The sequence below is a fragment of the Neopelma chrysocephalum genome, unplaced genomic scaffold (genome assembly GCF_003984885.1).
Source record: "Neopelma chrysocephalum unplaced genomic scaffold, ASM398488v2 Primary Assembly neopelma1_226, whole genome shotgun sequence".
Taxonomy (NCBI): domain Eukaryota; kingdom Metazoa; phylum Chordata; class Aves; order Passeriformes; family Pipridae; genus Neopelma; species Neopelma chrysocephalum.
In genome coordinates, this window is record NW_020897888.1 from 395,001 (window position 1) to 415,403 (window position 20,403).

A 20,403-nucleotide genomic window follows, 5' to 3' on the forward strand; every position below is an offset into this window, starting at 1 on the left:
TGGCACAGAAAAAGACTTCTGCAGACTTCTCTCACTGTCCCTGAGATTAGGTCTGTTGGGGACACCCCTCTGCTCGGGAAAAATCTATGCTATGAACACTCTCAGTTCAGCACAGATGCACTGCTCTGCCTCGTCCTGTATTTTACAAGCTCAAACACTCCCTTTTCAAAATTCAACTGCTCTAAAAGCTTGGTTTGAAGCTCAATGGTCTGCAGAGCCTGGGAGGCACACATCAGCTGCAGGATGTGAACAGGGAAGGGAGTCCACCAGGTTCCCAGAGGACACCACAGAAGGTCACCCCTGTTCTTGGCTGGTAGATAACATGGCAGATCAGCTCTGAGGAATTAAACAGTACCTCTTTGCTTTTCTTTTTCTTCTTCTTTTTCTCCTTAGAAGGTTGTTTATCTATTAAAACAGAAAAAAAGCATTGTTTTTACTCAATTTAAATGGTAAGAGATGCAATTCTGCCCTGGACCCATTTCTGAGAACAAAATACTCCATCCTGGAGCCATGGGCAACGGCAATGCTGACATCTCAGGACAAACTGTGCCCCTCTAGAAACCAACACAGGCTCCAGCACTCGCACCCTGACTCAACAATATGCATCTTGTTTAATTATGAGCATTAATTATGATCTGTGTTATCAACACTGACCCGGCATTCACTGTGTCACAGCTACTAAGAAACAAATCTAGAGACCAGCTTTACAAAATGGTCTGAAGGCCAAATTTGGGACTGGATTACTATTTCCAGAACTGAAGAAGAGCTCCCGGGAACAGCTTTTCTCTGATGGAAATCCTCCCAGGCATGGTTTGTGCTTCTCTGAGGACAACTGAGGACATGGTGCCAGCAGATAGGACACCCTGACAGGCCAATACTCACTGCTGCTCACACTGTGTATGGAAATTACATCCCCAAAGCATCCCTGCTGCAGCCCTACTCTACAGGGGTGAATACTATTAAATGAGTCCCAGAGTCCATCACTGTCACAACATTTGTCCCATGTGACTGTGGCTGCTGAGCTTCCACTGTCTCTGCCCAAAACCTCCTTGAACAGCAGAGTATCTGCTTGGCTGTTTCACAGAGGGCTTCATGACTGCACCACATTTCACATGTGCGATTTGACTGTCACTCTTACCTACACAGCCTTCCAAAGACTGACGACCGAGAAACGGTTTTATATTTATCACCAAAAGAGGAGATAGGAGGAACCCACAGTCAATTATTAAAGATGCTAAACTGAAGTTAAATTATTGACTCGGGCCTCTGCAGATGCACTTGTAGCTATTTCAAGCTCTGCTGTTCAGCAGCTCAGAGTGACAAGCTGATGAAGCCATGGCAGCCTGTGATACCTTGCTCACACTTTTGGAACAGCTCTCTCTGGTGCTGCTCACAGCTTTCTTCCTTCCTTAAGTCTTTAACTTCCCATCTTTCATCGTGACATCAGGGCAGGTCTATAGAAGTTGCTTTGCAGTAATGCCTAGACATCAGGAATTATTTGCACAAGTAAGATTTGTTCCCTCGGGGAACAGGGCGAAAAAATACAGCCTGAGGAATGTTTAGGTTGTGATCAAGATCCCACCGCACTTTTCCCAAAAATAGAAGAGGAAATTGGCAGGGTATGTCAGAGCATTGCGCTCAAGTTGATCCAAATTCTTGAGGATGTGGACACTGCAATGCTGAACAGCACTTGCCAGACAGGCAAGGCTAAGCAGGAAGCCTTACACAGCAGCAGCTTGTGAAAGATGTGCTTCTGCTTTCAGCTGGGACTAAAATAATACATGGCTGGTGCCATGGACAAGCCAAGTTCCCTATCTCCTCATGGGGAAAAATTTAAAGCTACTTATGCTGTGTTAAACCAGATTACAGACTCACATAGGGCACTGTATGAAGTTAGAGGGTGTTTTATTTAGTACAAATTGGTTTGCTGACACCCTGGAACCACTTTGGAAAAAACAGATGCCTTGCAAACAAAAGCAGCAAGAGTGGACATAAGGTGTGAACTTTACCTTCCTCGCTGCTCTCCTTGGGACCAGCTTCTTCCAAACCCAAACCAAAGAGATCTGAGTCATTTTTCAGTTTAAATGAGGGGACTGTTGATTTCACAGGTTGGGGTGGCTTTGCCAGTGAGGTATCATCATCAGATACTTCTGAGAGATCTTCCCGCACTGGGAATTCATCCTAGAGACAAGCAAAGGCAGGCAACACTGTCAAATGCTTCAACCAAAATCTCTAACCATTTAGTACACAAAAATGTCAGATGTCAGCAGGTGGGCAGGAGGGAAGGAAATGGCAGCTGAACTGAGCTGCTACTGCCTGGAAATCAATGCCCTCCTGGATCTGACGAGCTCTATTTCTTGCCTTGGTAAAATGCCTCAGTTGCACTGGTACTGGCAATGGTGTTCTGAGAACTTCACACTGGGGCTGCTGAAATCAAATTCCCAACGTAAAGGGATTAAATGAGACCTTCAGCTCTGTTATGCCACCTGCATCAGCTTTTTTCTGCCCTGGGGAGGCACCTCTGTTTTGGGAAAATCAAACCAAATAGGCTGAAAACTCACCTCCAGCCCTGAGAGACAAAATCTTTCTGCTGTGCAGCTCTGTGGGTCTCAGGTGCCAGAGGCAGCAGGGCCAAGGAAGCAGAGTGTGTTTGCAGAATAACTCCCTTCATCGAGCTAAAAGGGAATGTGCTCCCAGGGCAAATCTGCCCCTTCACTGCGGGATAAAACCCAGGATGGTGCAGAGCCTGGATACCACCCAAAAATCCTCTGTCTCTGTATGATGGGAATGGAAATTCAGTTTAATGATCTTCTGATACTGTCAACTGATTCTTTTCAGAATTTGTTATCCAACCTTTCCATATACCTTATATCCTTGTATACCGACTGAACACAGCCTTGCTGTGCTGCTGGTCGAGGCAATGCCCCACACCTTGCTAATGGTGATGGCTTTACTCGTTTGCTTGACCAGTACACCTTGCAGAGGGAAAACATTCACCTGTTATGAGGCATTCCCTTTGTCAGGCATTCCCTGACACTGCTGCACTGACACCCTCACCAATCCCTTCTCATCAGCACATGCAAGAGATATAAACTTGCTCCAAATACTTCGCTTTCACATTAAACTGCCAAGAAAAGCAGGAAGTAAAGATGCAAAATGAATGGAAAATTACTTAATAAACAGCATGAAACACAGGCAAGGTCAAAGAAACTGGGACAACCACCCTTTCTACAAGATTCTGGAATGATGCAGACACAGGAAACCTCCCTGAACACCAGCTATCACAGACACCAGGGCACCCTTGAACAGCCACTGCCCATCACAAATCACTGTCAGCAGTTTCCAGGGATTGCTCCGCAGGCTGCGAGTACAGGTCACTGAAATCAGGGATATCTTGAGCCACGCAGTAAGTTCTGACCAGCTCAGAGAAGATGGGTGGGAGAAGTGTTTTCTTCATCTGTAATATGGGGGGCTGTGGGGAGACTCCTGGTGTACCCTGTGTTTGAGCAGACACCTGCAAGGATATGCTGAATGTTGCAGACATTAAAGCCACCTCGGCTATCCTGGAAAGTCCTTCCCAGGCAGATCTTCCTTCTTCCCTTAAGGCTTTGCCAAGCAAATTTTGTGATGGCCTTTTGCTTGCTGGATTGACTGCAAGAAGCTCACTCTCTCTGGCAGAGACACACTTCTACATGTTAAACTTTGGATGAAAACCCAATAGCTTTGTATTTTGTACCTTACACAGCTGCTGCACTGGCTGCGCTTTGGACTGGCTGAGAATAAGCAGCACAGTAAAACACATAAGTACAAATCTTGTTTGTGTTTGCAAATACAAACCTTGTGTCAGGGGAGGTTTAAGTTGGATACTAGGAGAAGGTTCATCCCCCAGAGGGTGGTCGGGCACTGAACAGGCTCCCCAGAGCTCAAGGAGCGTTTGGACAATGCTCTCAGGGACAGGGTGGGATTGTGGGGTGTCTGTGCAGGGCTTAGGGGTTGGACTGGATGATCCTTGTGGGCCTCTTCCAATTCAGGGTATTCTACGGATCTGTGATTCTGTGATTCTTGTTGCCATGTGGCTTTCACATGCAGAGCATTGGTGGGTTTGTGCTTACATCAATCTCTGCAGGTTGCTTAGCACCTGCCTTGCTGCGACTGCTCTTGAGGGAGGGGAGAACAGATGAAGACTCTGCTCAGGGAGATGCCTCAACCCTTCCAGCTCAGCTTGGCATGGCTCACAGCAACACAGGCATGTTATTTACCATTTTCTTCTTCTGGCTGTCAGAATCCTCACTTTCAAAGTCTGGGTCATCCATAACAAATGAGAGCATCTGAGTAGCTATTGGTCCCTCTTGATCACTGTCAGACTCCTCAGGCTTCTCCTCTTTGACCACTTTCTGCTTGGAAGCAAGTCCTTTGCTTTGGGAAGTGGCCTTTGAGGCCTGGGCTGCTGCTGCAGGGGCAGCAGCAGTGGCTGCCAGGCCAGTGTTGACCTTGCTGCTGCTGTTTCGTTCAGAGCTGGAACGGGGAGGTAAACTGTCAGGAGGCTTCGGGTCAGTTGCTTTGGTCAAAATTGCTTCACTCTGTGGTTTCAGAGAATTTCTGGAAGACCTGAGAAGAAACAAGTCGTCAGAGCCTGTCCACTCCCATTCTGTGGAGCAAAGCACAATTAACAGCTGAGACTGCCTGAAGGGCTGAATTGTGCATCCCACTGGGAGAGGCAGTTCATCCTACGGGGGGTGTGGTCAAACACACCACTCAGGCTGAGGATAACCCTCGTGTCTCTGTGAATGCTGAGGCACAGGTGTCCATGCCAGCACATCATGCCTGATATCACCCACAGGATGTGGTTTGTGGAGAACATGACCCAGCTCATTGCTCCCCAGCACAGGGTGTAATGAGTGACTCCACTCCCTTCACCCAAAACTTGACTCCTCTCCCCTCCCCATACCACTATGAACAGCCATTCTGGTGCCCAGTTATGGGCTCTTGTTCAAATTTGAGGAAAAGGCTGGGCCACTCCCAAGCAGAACTGTCCCAGCGGCCACAGGAGCTCAGCGCTCTAAGGCACGGGGCAGGAAACACTGCACAAAGCAATTACACCTACAGTAACTACAGCCCCAGCTCACAGCTGAAGGAACAGGCTCACAGAGACACCAAGACTTCCCAGAGGCTGCACACGGTCAGTGGCAGGACTGAGAAGAGGCCAGCACAACCCCACACTTCTGCCTGTGCTTTGTACCTTTTTTTTTCCTGCTCCGTGTTTTTGTCTCCATCTGGTATGAGGATGACTTTAGAGTCCTTCACCTCTTCCTCTTCCTCCTCCTCACTGGAGAGAGTGATGTTCTTGCTGGGCACCCGTTCTCCTACCAGCACCGGTCTGCTGGGAATTTTGTCATCTAGATCCAGGTCATCTTGGAAACCTGCCACCATGGGGTTCCCCCCGGCTGCCTCTCCATCGCTGCAAAACAGACAGTGATCAGACACCCACCCCAGGATGGGCTGGACAGACCTGCCTCCCCTTGGACAGAGACTGACGCTGGCCTGGCTTTCTCAGCCAATTTCAGGAGCAACGTTCTCAGCCCAGGGCAGCTGATGATTAAAGGGCTGGAGCTCCTCTGCTCTGGAGACAGGCTGGGAGAGCTGGGGCTGTTCAGCCTGGACAAAAGAAGGCTCCAGGGAGACCTGAGAGCCCCTGTCAGTGCCTAAAGGGGCTCCAAGAGAGCTGGAGAGGGACTTGGGACAAGGAACTGGAGGGACAGGACAAACAGGAATGGCCTTAAGCTGAAGGAGGGCAGGGAAGACTGGAAATTAGGAAGAAATTCTTCCCTGTGAGGGCAGTGAGGCCCTGGCACAGGTTGCCCAGAGAAGCTGTGGCTGCCCCATCCCTGGAAGTGTCCAAGGCCAGGTTGGACGGGGCTTGAAGCAACCTGGGCTAGTGGAAGGTGTCCCTGCCCATGGCAGGGGGTGGAATGACATGAGCCTTAAGGTCCCTTCCAACACAAACCAGTTGGTGATTCTGTGATTCTATGCAGTGCCAGCCTTCCCTTGCCCACTGCCCAGCTCAGGCTGGACCTGCTCCCTGCAGGCTGCAGCACTGGCATGAGCCCTGCACCAAACAGGCCACATTAGGATGCGTCACACAGCAGCTGCCACCTCTCAAGCTGGAAATAAGTGGCTGGAAAAGGTGAGCCTCACTGGTACAGAGCAGCCTGTGGCCTCAGCTCCATCAGAACATGGAGCTCCATCCAACATGCAAGGATCAGTCAGTCAAACCATGGGAACTGCCTGCCTTCATCTCCACATCCTGTAATTAAACCTGATCATACACTGTCACTGCTATGGGAACTCACTCTCAGCTATCAGCTTCCTGGAATCGTTTCTATTTCTGTGGTGCTCCCTGAAGCAGACAGATATCCAGACCATGCTTTAACATTCCCAAAATTAAATTAACCTAAGGACACACATTCAGAGCTGGGAGTCTGTCAGCCTCCCTGGATGTAGCACAGTTCTGTGTTAAGAGGCAGCTTGATTGAGAGCTTCGTAGCTGAAGTTGAGGATTCTTGTCTGAATGTCCCCAGGACTCAATTTTAATACTTTCTGAAGGATTTGCTCATGTCAGAAATATAGATTTTCCCCAGGCTCAGCTGATGAGCCTTTGCATCACTCTTCCTTGTTCTACTTGTGTTATTCACAGAGATACCTAGCTCCTCCCCAATAACCCACCACACACAAGTTACTGTCCTTTTAATGACACCACATGGATTATACAAGCACAGCCTTCATTTTTACGCAGAGACAAAAAAAATTGTTATAGCTTGGAACAGATTAGATTTTAGAGACATAAACAAAATCCTTAAACTGGAAGAAGGTGGTGTTCCCAGTCAGTAGCACAAGGCAAGCACTGGAAGACAGCGGAGGATGGTGTGCTGGTGAGAACAGAAATGCCCTAAACACTGTCAGGATGATGGTAACTTCTCACTCTGACTCTTCTCATATGGCTGGATATCAGCTTACAAGTCAGTTTTAAAGAGTTAGTACATCTGCCAACAGACAATGGAGTTATTTGTGCCAATGGGACACCATGCTGATGACACCTGGTGCAGCCACAGTGATCACAACCAGTGCTTGTCTGGGTTGGAGTGCCAAGAGCTGGGCCAACATCAGTCCTTTCTCTGTTTCTGGTGTGGATCCCTCTGCTCTCAGGACTCAGTGCAGCGCGTGGCTGAGCAGGGACAGGCTGCTGAAGAGCCCCTTCATCACTAACACTGCTGCTCTCATGCCAAGCCAGGAAGCAGGCACACAGCCTGGCCACACAAAGGAGAGGAAAACTGGTGCCCAAACCAGCCCCCAAGGCTGGAGGAATGACAAGTGAGCGATTCCTGAGGTTTGCAAAGCACTGGCAGAGTTTCCTCTTGAAATGCACTGAATAGAAAATGGAGTGGCATCCTAAAAACGGCAGGATATTATTCTGAACTGAAGACATTGCATTCCTTTAACACATCACTACTCTATCAGGCACAGGGGCTCTTCAGACATTGCTGCCACTGTCTTACCACACACCATCCAGACTTGCAGCCTTTCCAGCATTCCTAGTCCGAATGGAACATCCATGTTTCTACCCCCCCCTCGCCAAAGTGGGTCACCTCCCTTCGCAGTGAGTGCACTGCCTCCATGTCTAACCAACACAGATCGCTGAGCGACAGCTTAAGAGCAGAGCAGTGGAGTGAATGTACATCAGGAAAATCACTGCTGCAGTATAAACAGGGTCTGACAAGGAAAAATTAGGATCAGCTTGTGGTCCTGAGGTTCCAGCTGGAAGGAAGGCAGAGCATGCAAACCCAAGCACATTGAATGGCTCTCTCCAACCCTTGAGGCACTGCCAAGCTGGCATGAGTATTGAGCCAGTGTGATTTCGGGCACAGGTACCCCCCAAAAACTGACTACACTGGCTGAGGTCTGCTCTGATCACAGAGCCTGCCGGGGTGTCCTCAGTGACAGATTGGCTGCTGGGGAGGAAACAAACCCTGCTGCAACCTGAGCTCAGGGCCTCACACCTGGATGGGTTGTGTTGCTGCAGCCCCAGGGCAGCCACCAGAATCCTCTTGCCATGTCCTTTTTTGGGGATAAAGAAAGAGGGAAAAACCCAAGCTCTAATAAAGCAGGTAAACTGAGGGAATCCCATGTCACAGGATGAGCCTGCATGGCTGTGTTCTAGGAGATGGAGGCCTTCTACAGTGAACCACTGTCCTTGGCTTCCCTCCCTTGGGCTGGTGCAGCTGGGCACCACTATATGCACAAGAGATCCATAAAAGCAAAGAATCAGTTCATAGCCCTTCAGATGCAAGGGCATAGCAGCCTAATCAACATTTAAGATATAGCTAGGGATGCTGAGAAGACAGATCAGGAACACCGCCAGGTACAACATAAACTGGCTTTCAGACACCTCCAGACCACCCAGGACCCAGGCCAGCCTGACCCAGCAGGAGCCAAAGCAGGAGCTCCTTTGGAGCAGTCGCTTACACGCTGGCTCAGGGTATCAGATTAAAGAGCAGCAAATTAAGTTCTGAAACAGCAAACTGGGAGATTGAAATGCCTTCCTAATTAACTGGTAAAGAAACTGATCCGGGGAGTTTTCTATTGCAAGTCAAAGAACCATAACATAGCATTAAACAAAACCCAGGACTCCATTCATCTCCATAGGCCTGTGCTGGGGTTTAGCTACAGCAACCCCAAGAGCTGTCACTAAATGCTGGAAGGTTCCACAGATGTCTGATTCTTAAGGAGAACAGCCCTATTCCACAGGCAGGAGCACATTCCTCACTGAGAGCACATTTCAGGAAAAAAGATGTTTTTTCTAACATTGCTGCTCCATGTCAATTCTTGCTCCATTATTTTAGAGATGTTATGGAGCAGGGAATGGGGGAAGTTGACAAAACATCATTGCAAAAGAATCAAGAATTCCCTACTTCAACAAATGCCAGAATTTCTAAAGCTCAACAAGAGCAAACAAATTCTTACAACTGGCAGCAAACGCACCCCGGAGCTCAGGAAGCAGTTTAGTGACACAGCACAACATCCTGCTCACAGCCAGGGCAGACCTTGCCCTCCTCCATGGGAGGGAGCAGCCTGAGCACACCAAGCTCTGCCTGGGGAAGGATGAGGAGCCAGCTGGGAGCTTAGGGGTCAGGGTTTCAGAGAGAACAGGTAAAGGTGACACCACAGTGGGTGGTGCCTGCAACAGGTTGCCCAGCTGGGAAGAACAAGCGCATCAGGCCCCGCACAAAAAAAGAGAGGAGCAGCCTCATGTTCACAGGCCCTGGTCCCCATGGACTTCAACCAACTGAATACCTGCTGGAGGGACAAGACAGCAAGATGTAGGCAACCTAGGAGGTTCCCAGAGCACACTAAAGGTAACATCCTCCTCCGAGGGATAGAGGAGCCAGTGAAAGGTGCTCTGCTGGACCTCACACCTGCAAAACATGGGGCACATGTTGGGAGAGTGAAGGTCAAAGGCAGCCTTGGTGAAATTCAGGATCCTAAGGGCAGGAAGGAAACTAAAAAGCAAGCTGGAGCTCGGGAGAGTAGACTTGGGCATGAAGTCTGCTTGGAGGCCAGAAACTAGAGGTGTACTCAGGGATTAATATGGGGCCCAGTCCTGTTTATCACCTTCATTAATGACTTGGACGACGGGGCAGGGTGTACCCTCAGTAAGTCTGCACGTGACACCAAACTGGGAAGAGTGACTGATGCCCAGAGGGTCATGCTGACACTCAGAGGGACGTGGACAGGCTGGAAATGGGCTGACAGGAACCTCATGAAGTTCAACAAGGGGAAGTGTGAAGTCCTGCACCTGGAGAGGAACAACCCCACACACCAATACATGCTGGGGGTCACCAGCTCGACAGAAGAGGGCCTGGGGGTTCCTGGGGGTGCCAAGCTGAACAAGGTGCCTCTGCTGCCAAGAAGGCCAATGGTATCCTGGGCTTCATGAGGCCAGCAGGTCAGGGAGGTGATCCTGCCCCTCTGCTCAGCACTGGTGAGGCCACAGATGGAGTCCTGTGTCTAGCTCTGAGTGCTCCTCAGTACAAGAGACACACAGGCACACTGGAGAGAGTGAGTCCAACCAAGGGCCATGAGGATGAATAACTGATTAACTTACTGGAGCAACACTCACAAGAGGAAAGGCCCTCCCATGTGAGAGTCAGGACTGCTTAGTCTGGAGAAGGCTTGGGGGGACCCTGAAAGGGTATTTAAACAGCTGAAGGAGGTATAAAGAAAGTGGAGCTAGGCTCTTTTCACTGCTGCTTGATGCCAGGACAAGAGGCAAGGGGCACAAACTGAAATACAGGAGATTCCCCACGAACATCAGGAAACACTTTTTCCACTGATGGTGTGCCTGGGCACTGGAGAGGCTGTGGATTCTCCATCCATGGAGATATTCAGAAGCCAACTGGCTCTGAGTAGCCCCAGATGAGGGGGGAGGTTAGACCAGACGACCCCCAAGGTGCCTTCCAAGGCTGTGAATGTATCTCTGCTCCACATACGAAACCACAGTGCGCTGAGGTGTTCTCAGAGCTCACTGCAGGGCTCTTGCTTACAGTCACTGAGGCAATTCCTCTGACTTGGGTAAGAGAAGTAACTTCACAAAGTCTCAAACCATGGCCCATTCTTCTGCCACATCTTCAACGGCTCTTCACTTTCAGAGCCCACCTTGGCTCCAGTGCACCCAGAAGCAGTGTGGGTGAGCTGTGTAAGCTCAGCACTCAGGCATCTGCTTCAAAATGACCAGGAGACCTGGAAGCATCTTGCTGGTATATTCTCAGGCCTTGTTCCTCACTCGGATACAGGGGAAAAGCAGCTTTTAGGATTTAATTTTTTAAAACCAATAAAATCTCCCTGAGGTTTGAGTGGTTTCACAGGACTGTGTTCTTTAGGTCAGAGATAAATTTCTGCAGCAGTAGATTTTGTTGCAATTACAACCACCTCCTCACTGCAGCAGAAGCTGATTATTGAGGACAGTGCTTACAGAACCTGCATGTTGTTCCCGGGTACCATGGGGCTGTAACTGGTATCCTGAAGGAAAATGGTTATTGCAGATGAAGGTCAGAGCCATATCTGCATGTCTGAATTTCAGCACATCTGGCTTATTGTGGTAGGCCCTTTTTGGCAAGAAACAGAACATCAAATTGCCAGACCACAGAGAAAACTATGTGATCTACAGAAGAAACCAGAGCAAGCCAGGGATGCCAGGCTGCAGAGGAATGTCAATTTGCAGGGATGTGCTGCAAGGTCTTCTCCCAGGGAAACAGAGCTGTTCTGACTGCACTGGGTACCACTGTCAGCAAAGGATGAAGCTGTGAACGAGTGTGGGCTCTGTGAAAGCCCAAAGGGGTCTCTTTTTCTGCCCCCACCAGCTCACTGACACTGGAAGGCTACCAAGATTGGGGACAGAGTGCAAAAGGACATCAGAGCATCCAGAAACATGTCAACTCTAAACCAAGGAGAAGGGTTCTTGCACCCCTGTTCAACACGTTTGCCTTTTTATACAGTTTGCCTGTACCTATTTGCCTCTACTGACCGATGCTCTGGAGCAGAGAAGCCCCTGTGAAAGATCCAGCCTCCTGCCCACAGCAGAACTGCAGCTCCAGAGCTCTGAGGGCACTTCAGGACCCAGTCCCTTGGCCAAACCCAGCACGGTCAGGCTTGGCTCTCACGACAATTTCTTGTTAAACACAGAAAAATATCCCAGCTCAGCCACAGCCATGAGCAAGACACTTTGTAGGCCACCCTGCTGCCAGAAACCAACATTTTTTTCCTTGCCTTTTTTTTAGTTTAATAAAACATCCACATGTTCTGCCATCACAAGGGATGATGATTCAGGTTGACCTGCATTAGACAGAAATTGAGTCTCACACACAGCACTGATTTAAAGTCGCTGTGGTTGAACTAGAGAACACTGAATCATGACAAAGATGTCAAAAGATGCCGAATCCACCACATTCACAGATTAGCAGTGTCAGTGTTCAATTACTCTCTTGGTTAACCCAGTGTTGATGACAAGAGGCAGCAGGCAAGGAACATACTAAGCAAAGGGATGCAGAGCCTGTGAGTATGCTTAGGTCACCTCTTAAGAGACAGTATGCTTTCAGACAGCTCACTACAAATTCTCTTGTCTGAGCAGCTCAGTATACACAACGCCCTTTCCCTTATTTTTTGGTTAAAAAACATCAAAGCCAGGAAAAGAAAAAAAGGGAAAAAAAAAAGAAAATCCACCTTATGGCATAAGCACAGCTCTGCCATTTGGAGGAGATAGACAGTTACAGTCACAGACCAGTTTGGGTTGGAAGGGACCTTAAAGCTCAGCTTATTCCAGCCCCCCCACACTGAGCATCTTCAACTGCAGCAGGTTGCTCAGAGGCCTGTCCAGCCTGACTGGAAATGTTTCCAGGGATGAGGCATCCACCACTTCTCTAGGCAACCCATGCCACTGCCTCACCACCCTCATGGTAAAAAACTTCTTCTTATACCTAGTCTGAATCTCCCCTTCTTTAGTTTAAAACGATCACCTCTTGTCCTATTGCAACAGGCCCTGATAAAAACTGTCCTCACCTTTCCTTGAATCCTGAAAGGCTGCAATAAGGTCTCTCCAAAGCCTTCTCTTCTCCAGGCTGAATACCCCCAGCTCTCCCAGCCTGGTTCTAGAGCAGAGGAGCTCCAGCCCTCGGAGCATCTCCTTGGCCTCGTCTGGACTCGTTCCAACAGCTCCACATCCTTCTGATGTTGGGGACCCCGGAGCTGGAGGCAGCTCTGCAGGGGTGTCTCACCTGAGGGGGCAGAGGGGCAGAATCCTCCCCTCCCCACTGCCCAAGCTGTGGGATCAGCCCAGGGCACAGGGGGTTTCTGGGCTGGGTCATGTTCAGCCTCTCCCCCACCAGCACCCCCAAGTCCTTCTCTCCAGGGCTGCTCCATCTGTTCATCCCCAGCCTGGATTGATAGCAGGGGTTGCCCTGATGCAGGTGCTGCACCTTTAGCTTGGCCTTGGTGAACCTCATGAGGTTCCCATGGCCCACCTCTCATGTTTGTCCAGGTCCCTCTGGATGATATCCCATCCCTCAGGAGTGTCACCTGCACCCTCAGCTTGGTGCTGCTGATAAATGTGCTGAGGGTGCAGTTGATCCCACTGTCTGTGTCATGGATGAAGACATTAAGCAGCACTGGTCCCAGTACAGACCCCTGAGGGACACCACTCGTTACTCATCTTCACCTGGGCTTTGAGACATGGATCACTACCATCTGGATGTGATCAACCAAACCATTCCTTACCAACCCATCAAATCTCTTGCCAATTCAGACAGAAAATGTTGGGAAGAAACATTAGACATAGACAAAGAAAAAGAAAGGCACCCCTTAAGAGGTTTTTGGAATCTGCAGGCAACCATGCAGTGACACTCCCAAAGGAGCATGACCCTCTCCATCCTTCCTTCCAAAATTCCACACAGCTATGGATTGCCCCCAGGTGCCTTCCAGCAAACCCCAGATCCCTTTATAGTGTCTCAGGAATGGCAGTACCAGGTCACAAAGGAGCTTGGCCATGCTTTGGGCCTCTGCAGAAGGGAAATATTCATTAAGGAAAACATAATATCCCTGCAAAGTGCACTGTGTTCCAGAAGGAAAATACTGCAAATAATTCAGTGTGTTTGGCCAGAAGGAAAATCCCTTCCTGACCCAAAGGATCCAGTGGTTTAACCTGTGCACAAAGCAAGACAGCAGCACCAGGAAGGTGATAACCTGCTTTTCCTGCTGTTCCTCCTTTCCAGGGAGTAGTGTTTGTCACTAAATGGGAGACAGTGAATGCTAGGATTGACCATAACATACCCAGAAAAGCTCTGGGACAGCTAACTGCTCTGGAATCACCGTCTGAATGGTTGCAGCAGGTTACCCAGGCTGCATATCCAGGTGTGTCCCTGTCCCACCCTCCCTCCACCCTCCTTTCCTTACCTTTCCCTATCCACACGATGTTTGGGCTGTGCTTTCCCTTTGTCCTTCTGTGGCGCCGAGTCTTCCAGAAAACTGTGGTCCAGGCTGTCCTCGGGAACAAAGTCCTCCACGCTCTGTACCTTGGCAGGGGCTGCAGGGTCGGGGGGAGGAGTGGCAGCAGTAGGATCTGCATTAGTGACAGGAGTTGTAAAACACGGGGGTCAACACAAGCAAGACAAAAATTGGCTTTTTCCAGATCTGTGCTGCCCAGGGTGGCAGCAACCATGAGGCAGAGGGAGGTTATGAACAGGATATAAATCAGCCCAGAGTCTGGCATGAAGGCACTCACAGATCACGCATGGCTGCTGTGGTTTAGAATTGAAAACCTCTGGCACGGGCTGGCTCTGCTCTCCAGGGAGGGCTGCAACTGCCTGTACCACAGGTTTTATACCTGTGCTATGTGCACTGCTCCTGTGGGATGTCCCCTCACTATTCTCTTACCTTTTCCAGACTGTTCAGTTCACTCTCTCCTATCCTCTTGCTTTTTCCAGCTGTAACTGTCCAAGGCAGAATTGTTCACCCTGTGCTTTTAGATGTCCTGTGTAACCAAACGCTCAAGAGCTACCTCAAGAAGAGGCTTAGTTTAATACAGTTTATTTGTAGAGACACCTTTGCCCATCTTTAAGGTATCAGGATAAAAGCTCATGAAATTAGCATAACTGAGAAGCCTGAAGTGATTAACCTTTTTGGAATCTGCAGTATTCAACCTTTTTCCTCTGCCCACACTGCAATTTATATCTAGGCTTTTTTCTTTTGGGTGAACAAGATTTGTGTCTTATTTTTTTCTTCCTTTTTGCTCTCCTAGCACAGCTTTCAGATCATTTTTGCATACAAACGCTATCACTAATGCCATAGAATACCGTTGGTGTAAGCTAAACCCCAGCCAAAAGAATTAGTTCTCCAAGACTTCAAGGAAAAGCTTAAATAGCAGCTCCCAGAAAAATCCAAGGATTACTTGGTGACAGTGATTTTTCAGCTGCTTTCCAGTGAACTAGTCCCTGGGTACATTCCAGTGGAGGTGCAGACCCTTGGCACACTACAGAAACCTCACAACACTGACACATCAGCTCTTCCTGGCTGCCTTTTGCAACCCTCCCTAAGGATCCCGAGATACCAGGGCTGCAGGTCACAAGCCCAAAACAGTTCTCAAGCTAAGTGAGAGTTAAAAGAAGAGAAGAAAAAGAAAAACCCCAAACCCAAACGCTCTAACACTGGTAGTAGACCACTTGTCTCTTTTTTCCTACAGATCAATACGACAAAGGTTTTTTATTGACAAGGAATTTCTAACATCTAGTTCCTCTTTGGTATTTGTTTTTTTTTTTCTGGGTAGGAAGAGTCATAAGCAAACCAAAATGGGTGCACTGTGTCATATCTGGGAAGAGGTTTATGATGCAGAACACTGTGCAGATCTAAACCAGAACCATTTCAACATCTGAAATTGCAACCGACGTTCCCAGCACCTCCTCCTTTCTCTCTGTGGGTGCCTTGGCAGCACTGGGAGCTCGAGGGATTGACAGTGTGAGAGGGAAGGTATTTCCAAATGGTGACTCAAACCATGTCAGGATTTTTAGGCAGTGCCAGCTCTGCAGCTCCAGTCAGCTTTGCAAACAAAGTGAACGTGACAGGTAAATTAAGGTCCAGATCAGTAAAATTACATGCAACAAACCCTCGATGCCTCTGCCTCATCACTCTGTCCAGCAGAGTTGGGACTGAGGGCTAAGCTGCTCCGTGCTGAGGCAGGAGCTAAGCCCAACTCCCTCCTCCCGGAGCAGCTCTGCAGGAGCGTTATTTCCCTGGAGGGGGATCCGCTGCGGAGCCTGGACCTACGTGATCATTTCTGGCTGAATAACCTTTAAACTCAGCACTCCACTGCTGTCTGCTACACACAGGACCCTCTGAGCTGACACACTTGTGCAAGGACAGCACTTCAAATAGCTTCTCTAACCATTTTTCTTGCTATTCAAGAGGTGTTTGTGCTCCTGGTAACAACCTGACAGTTATTTTATTTATTTTATTAGTGTCTCCTGTGTGTTCAGGAAGGTCCTGAAGCATGCCACAGCCACCACCCAGCTGGCTGGGCACAGTCCCCATCCAAGCCCAGCACAGAGACAAACCAAAACACTGATCAGGAGAAAAATAGAGAGTGACAGCCTCGCTGCACACACACTGGGCCTTCACACACTTGTCTGTTCAGCCTCTCACAGGGAAACAGTGAAAATAAAATAGAATCACAGAATGTTCTGAGTTGGAAGGGACACACAAGGATCATCGAGTCCAACTCTTAAGTGAATCCATTCGGGGATGAACCCATGGCCTTGGTGTTATCAGCATCAACTCTAACAAGATGTGTGAAACATCCTCTGTCCCAGCCCAGAGACAGCAGAAGGCCCACAGCTGACATCCTGCCTGGACCTGCACCAGCACCTACCTGGCTGGGGAGGAGAGGGCTCTGAGGCAGGGGCCGTCCCAAACAGCCGTGCAATAATGCCACGCTTGGGCGGGGGGGCTGTGGCCGGGGGGGCTGGCACAGGCACGTGGGGCTGTGGGGCCTCGGGCGCGGGCACCGGTGAAAAGGATGGTGGGGGGTCAGGAGAGATGGTGGAGCTTGTGGCAAGTGCCGGCTGTGGGGTGCCAGGACTAGAGCTGCCCGTCGACGTGGAGCTCGGAGGTACGATGGGCGACTGGGAGCCAGAGGAAGGGCTCTGCCCGTTCGTTGTTAGTGGTGACGTGTGTCCTTGACTTCGGGCTTCCATCATTTCAAGAAACCTGTAGGAAGGACAAATTACAAATATAAGGAATCGAGAATCATATAATCACAGACTGGTTTGTGTTGGGAGATACCTTAAAAGCTCATCTTGTTCCACCTCCCTGCCATGTGCAGGGACACCTTCCACTAGCCCAGGTGGCTCCAGGCCCTGTCCAGCCTGGCCTTGGACACTTCCAGGGATGGGGCAGCCACAGCTTCTCTGGGCAACCTGTGCCAGGGCCTCACCACCCTCACAGGGAAGAATTCCTTCCCAATATCCCATCTAGCCCTGCCCTCTGGCAGTTTAAAACCATTACCCCTTGTCCTGCCACTACTTGCCCATATAAAAAGTCCCTCTCCCTCTTTTTATAAGCCCTTTTTATTTGTCTATGTGCTGAGCTGGGAGGGTAGGGGTCTGCTTCCAGCTGGGCTGGGAGGGTATGGATCTGCTTCCAGTGATGTTGTGACTCCCCAGGCCACAATAAATCTGTTTTACCCACATGAGTTAAACTCACCCAACCTGCTCTGCACTGCAAGATGAAGCTTATATTTTCAACACTACTGGGAACTCCCTGGATAGACAGACTATAACAACATGCCAGGGTTTCAAATGCAACCTTAAGTCAGTTGTTGGACATATGTCTCTAAGGGAGTATGTGCTATAGGAATGGCACAGTTTTAGATTCTGTAGAAGGGATCAGTGTTCAAGAAAACTCAACTGCTATAATAACCTCTTTATCAGCCAAGAACGGATTTGAGAGGAGAATCCTTGAACATCAAAAGAAAAGAGCTGTCCTGAGGGCTGAGTGCCATCACCCTTCTTTCAGTGTTCAGATGCACAGGCAGGCTCTCCCCCTGCACACACTCCCCCTCCGTGTGGGAGACAGTGGAGCCAAGCAGCAGGAGTTCTGCAGCAGGCTGTGGTCCTGGCTGGGTTCCTGCCTGGAAGAGCATTAAAGCCTGTACTGCTAGAGAATGAAAAGCTCTTTTTCTAAAAGGAGCCCAAGCCTAACCCAAGCCTCCCTCTGCATCCTGCAGGGTCAGCAGTCTGTTCACAAGCTGTGAGCAGAGAAACACGGACAGAGAGACAGGCTCTTGCCATGAAATGGTCTCAAAATCAGATCTGCTAATGCTGCACAGCTGAGAGATACAGAGAGGACACCCAAAGTGAAGCATCCTGTATAAAATCCAGCACGTCACGGTCTCGCCTCTCATTTCATTAAGCCTACTGAATTCGAGCACAGAGGCTCTGGGTTCAGCTGGTTCTGCAAGACAAACTCGATCGTGCTTCAGGCAATGAGAATGTCAAAGTAAAGCTCCTCTCCCATACAGAGCATGACCTCGTCCTTCAGGGACCTGAGCCAGCCCGAACCTTCCCTGGACTGACTGCTGAGCAGAATGCAAACAGTAGGGGCTAAGAGACTCTAAACCTCCTTTAGATATAATTTCCTATTTTAAGGAGTAACTTGATATACTTTTAAGGAAGAAACTAATATACTTTGTGACCAGCAGTGTCTGGAGCCCTGGGGAAAAACATCCCTACAAAGCTGTTACTTGAATTGGAAAACCAGCAGTCCTTCCTAACTAAAGAACTGGCTGAAGTGGAGATCAAGGGCAGCACTAAAAAGCAGAATTACTGATGAGAGAAATCCTTGGCAGAGTTCCTCAAGGACTGGCTTTGAGATATATTTCAACATTTCACTGGAGCAGCACAGAGACCAGGGAAATGGTCAGGAGGTGCAACTTGGGAGGCAGCATCAGCAGAGAGGAGAATAGAGACAAGATACAGATAGAACTGGATGATCCCAAGTAACAGAAATAGGAAGAAATTAGGCAGTACAAAGGAAATCTTCATCTGCTCAAGGCCGAGGAAACAAGTGCTCTTGCTCCCAGTTCACCAGATGAGAATGGTTGGGAAAGACTCACCTCACTCATTTCAGAAGACTGGACTAAAGACTGCAATCGCAGCCATGCAGGAGCCTGGCTCTCACACTCTGCCCACTGCCTGTCCCCTGAGATCACTGTCATAGAAGCACAGAACCATGGAATATCCTGAGCTGAAAGGGACCCACAAGGATCATCGAGTTCAATTCCTGGCTCCACACAGGAGACCCCAACAATCCCACCATGTTGCCTGAGTGTTGTCCAAATGCCCCTTGAGCTCTGTCAGCCTTGGTGCTGTGCCCACTGCCCTGGGGAGCCTGTTCAGTGCCCCACCACCCTCTGGGGGAAGAACCTTTTCCTAATATCCAACCTAAACCTCCCCTGACACAGCTCCAGCTGTTCCCTTAGATCCTGTCACTGTTCACAGACAGCAGAGACTGGAGCTGCCCCTCCACTGCCCCTCGTGAAGAAGCTGCAGACTGCCAAGGCACCTGAATCAGTGCAATGCTGTGGTGGCCTCACTGATGCTTCCACTAGGATCAAGGACAAGGTTTATATGTGTATTCCACCCAGTACACTGGCTAGACCAAAATGAGGTCTTGGCAGAGCTGAGCTCAGAGCATGTGACACAGGATCCATTCCCCATCCTCCCTCTCCGTGGATGAGTAGTTGTGGTGAGCTGTGCGACAACACGTTCCACTGAAAATGATGCACGGATTTGTCATGCACCAAAGAGAAAACATAAAGGAGTTTAACTCCTGCACTGAGCTCTGTGGAGACTGCATCAGGTTTGTTTGGAAGGTGCACAGTACATCACACGCGCTGCAAGAACATAATGGTGTGTACTCAATACATCTGTGTCACTGCGCTGCAGGGCTGAGCCATCGCACATCGCTCCTTTCCTGAGGAGAGGGGACCAGACGTGGTTCAGCATCCCTCTGGGCAGGGTACACATGGCATCTGTGGGGAGGGAAAGGCAAACCAGGGGTCCCTGCAATTCAGCCCTCATCCAACAAAGCAAAGGCTCTTTATCCACAAACCATGTGACTTGCCACGGCCTGAAAAGCTGTCCAAGAGCTTTGCCTGCATGGGATGTGCAGCTCTTCAGCTCCACACCACAAGCGCTGAGTGCTGAATTCTGCCATCCCTCCCCTCCCAGCTTTGATCCAGGGCTCCTGGCGAGCCAAAGGCAGGATGGCTGAATAGCTCTGCTTTGTGGTACTCACTCCTCCTCCTCCCAAGCCCTACTCAGGGTTAAAGACTCCTGCCTTCCAACTGTGAGGAGAGATTAATCCCAGCTGCTCTACATGCACCCCCGTTCCTGTTTATAGCAACAGCAATCCTGGATGGAAGCCTGCAAGCCTGGTCACTGCTGCACCCACAGCCAAGGTACTGCTGCCAGCACCACTCGCTCTCCTGGCTGAGCTGGGCTCCCTGGCTGTCTGTGTGAGCACCTAAATCACCAACACTGCATGAAGCCAGAACGAACAACCTCTGAGTCTCAGGTCGCTGGGTCCCACCATCAAGGCAACTGGGTGACTCAGGTAGGATAAGATGATTGTCCTCTGAAGACTTAGGAACAAGGAGATACAAAGAATATATAGAGTCACCTTAGGATACAGAATACAAAGCTCAGAGTACTTAAAGCTGGACTCAGCAAAGCATAGGACACTCTTAACAATACCAGGGTATTTGAAGATTTACTGTACTTGGTTCTACTAAAGTTGCTGATTTTG

The 20,403-nt window shown here is 49.5% G+C and overlaps 1 protein-coding gene across 5 annotated transcripts in view; it reads right to left on the reverse strand.

The window, feature by feature from the left end:
• RABL6 (RAB, member RAS oncogene family like 6) overlaps positions 1-20,403 on the reverse strand; it is a 56,360-nt gene that overhangs the window by 2,380 nt on the left and 33,577 nt on the right. For 3 of the 5 annotated variants that reach the window (XM_027703376.1, XM_027703374.1, XM_027703378.1), the window contains 6 exons: positions 16,466-16,803; positions 13,999-14,164; positions 5,240-5,458; positions 4,260-4,608; positions 2,010-2,181; positions 356-405 (listed from right to left, as the gene is read on the reverse strand). In XM_027703376.1, the coding sequence (XP_027559177.1) occupies positions 356-405; positions 2,010-2,181; positions 4,260-4,608; positions 5,240-5,458; positions 13,999-14,164; positions 16,466-16,803 (1,294 nt within the window). Of the gene's footprint in view, positions 1-355; positions 406-1,170; positions 1,481-2,009; positions 2,182-4,259; positions 4,609-5,239; positions 5,459-13,998; positions 14,165-16,465; positions 16,804-20,403 lie in introns of those variants that run through there. The other 2 variants (XM_027703375.1, XM_027703377.1) reach the window with 2 other exon arrangements.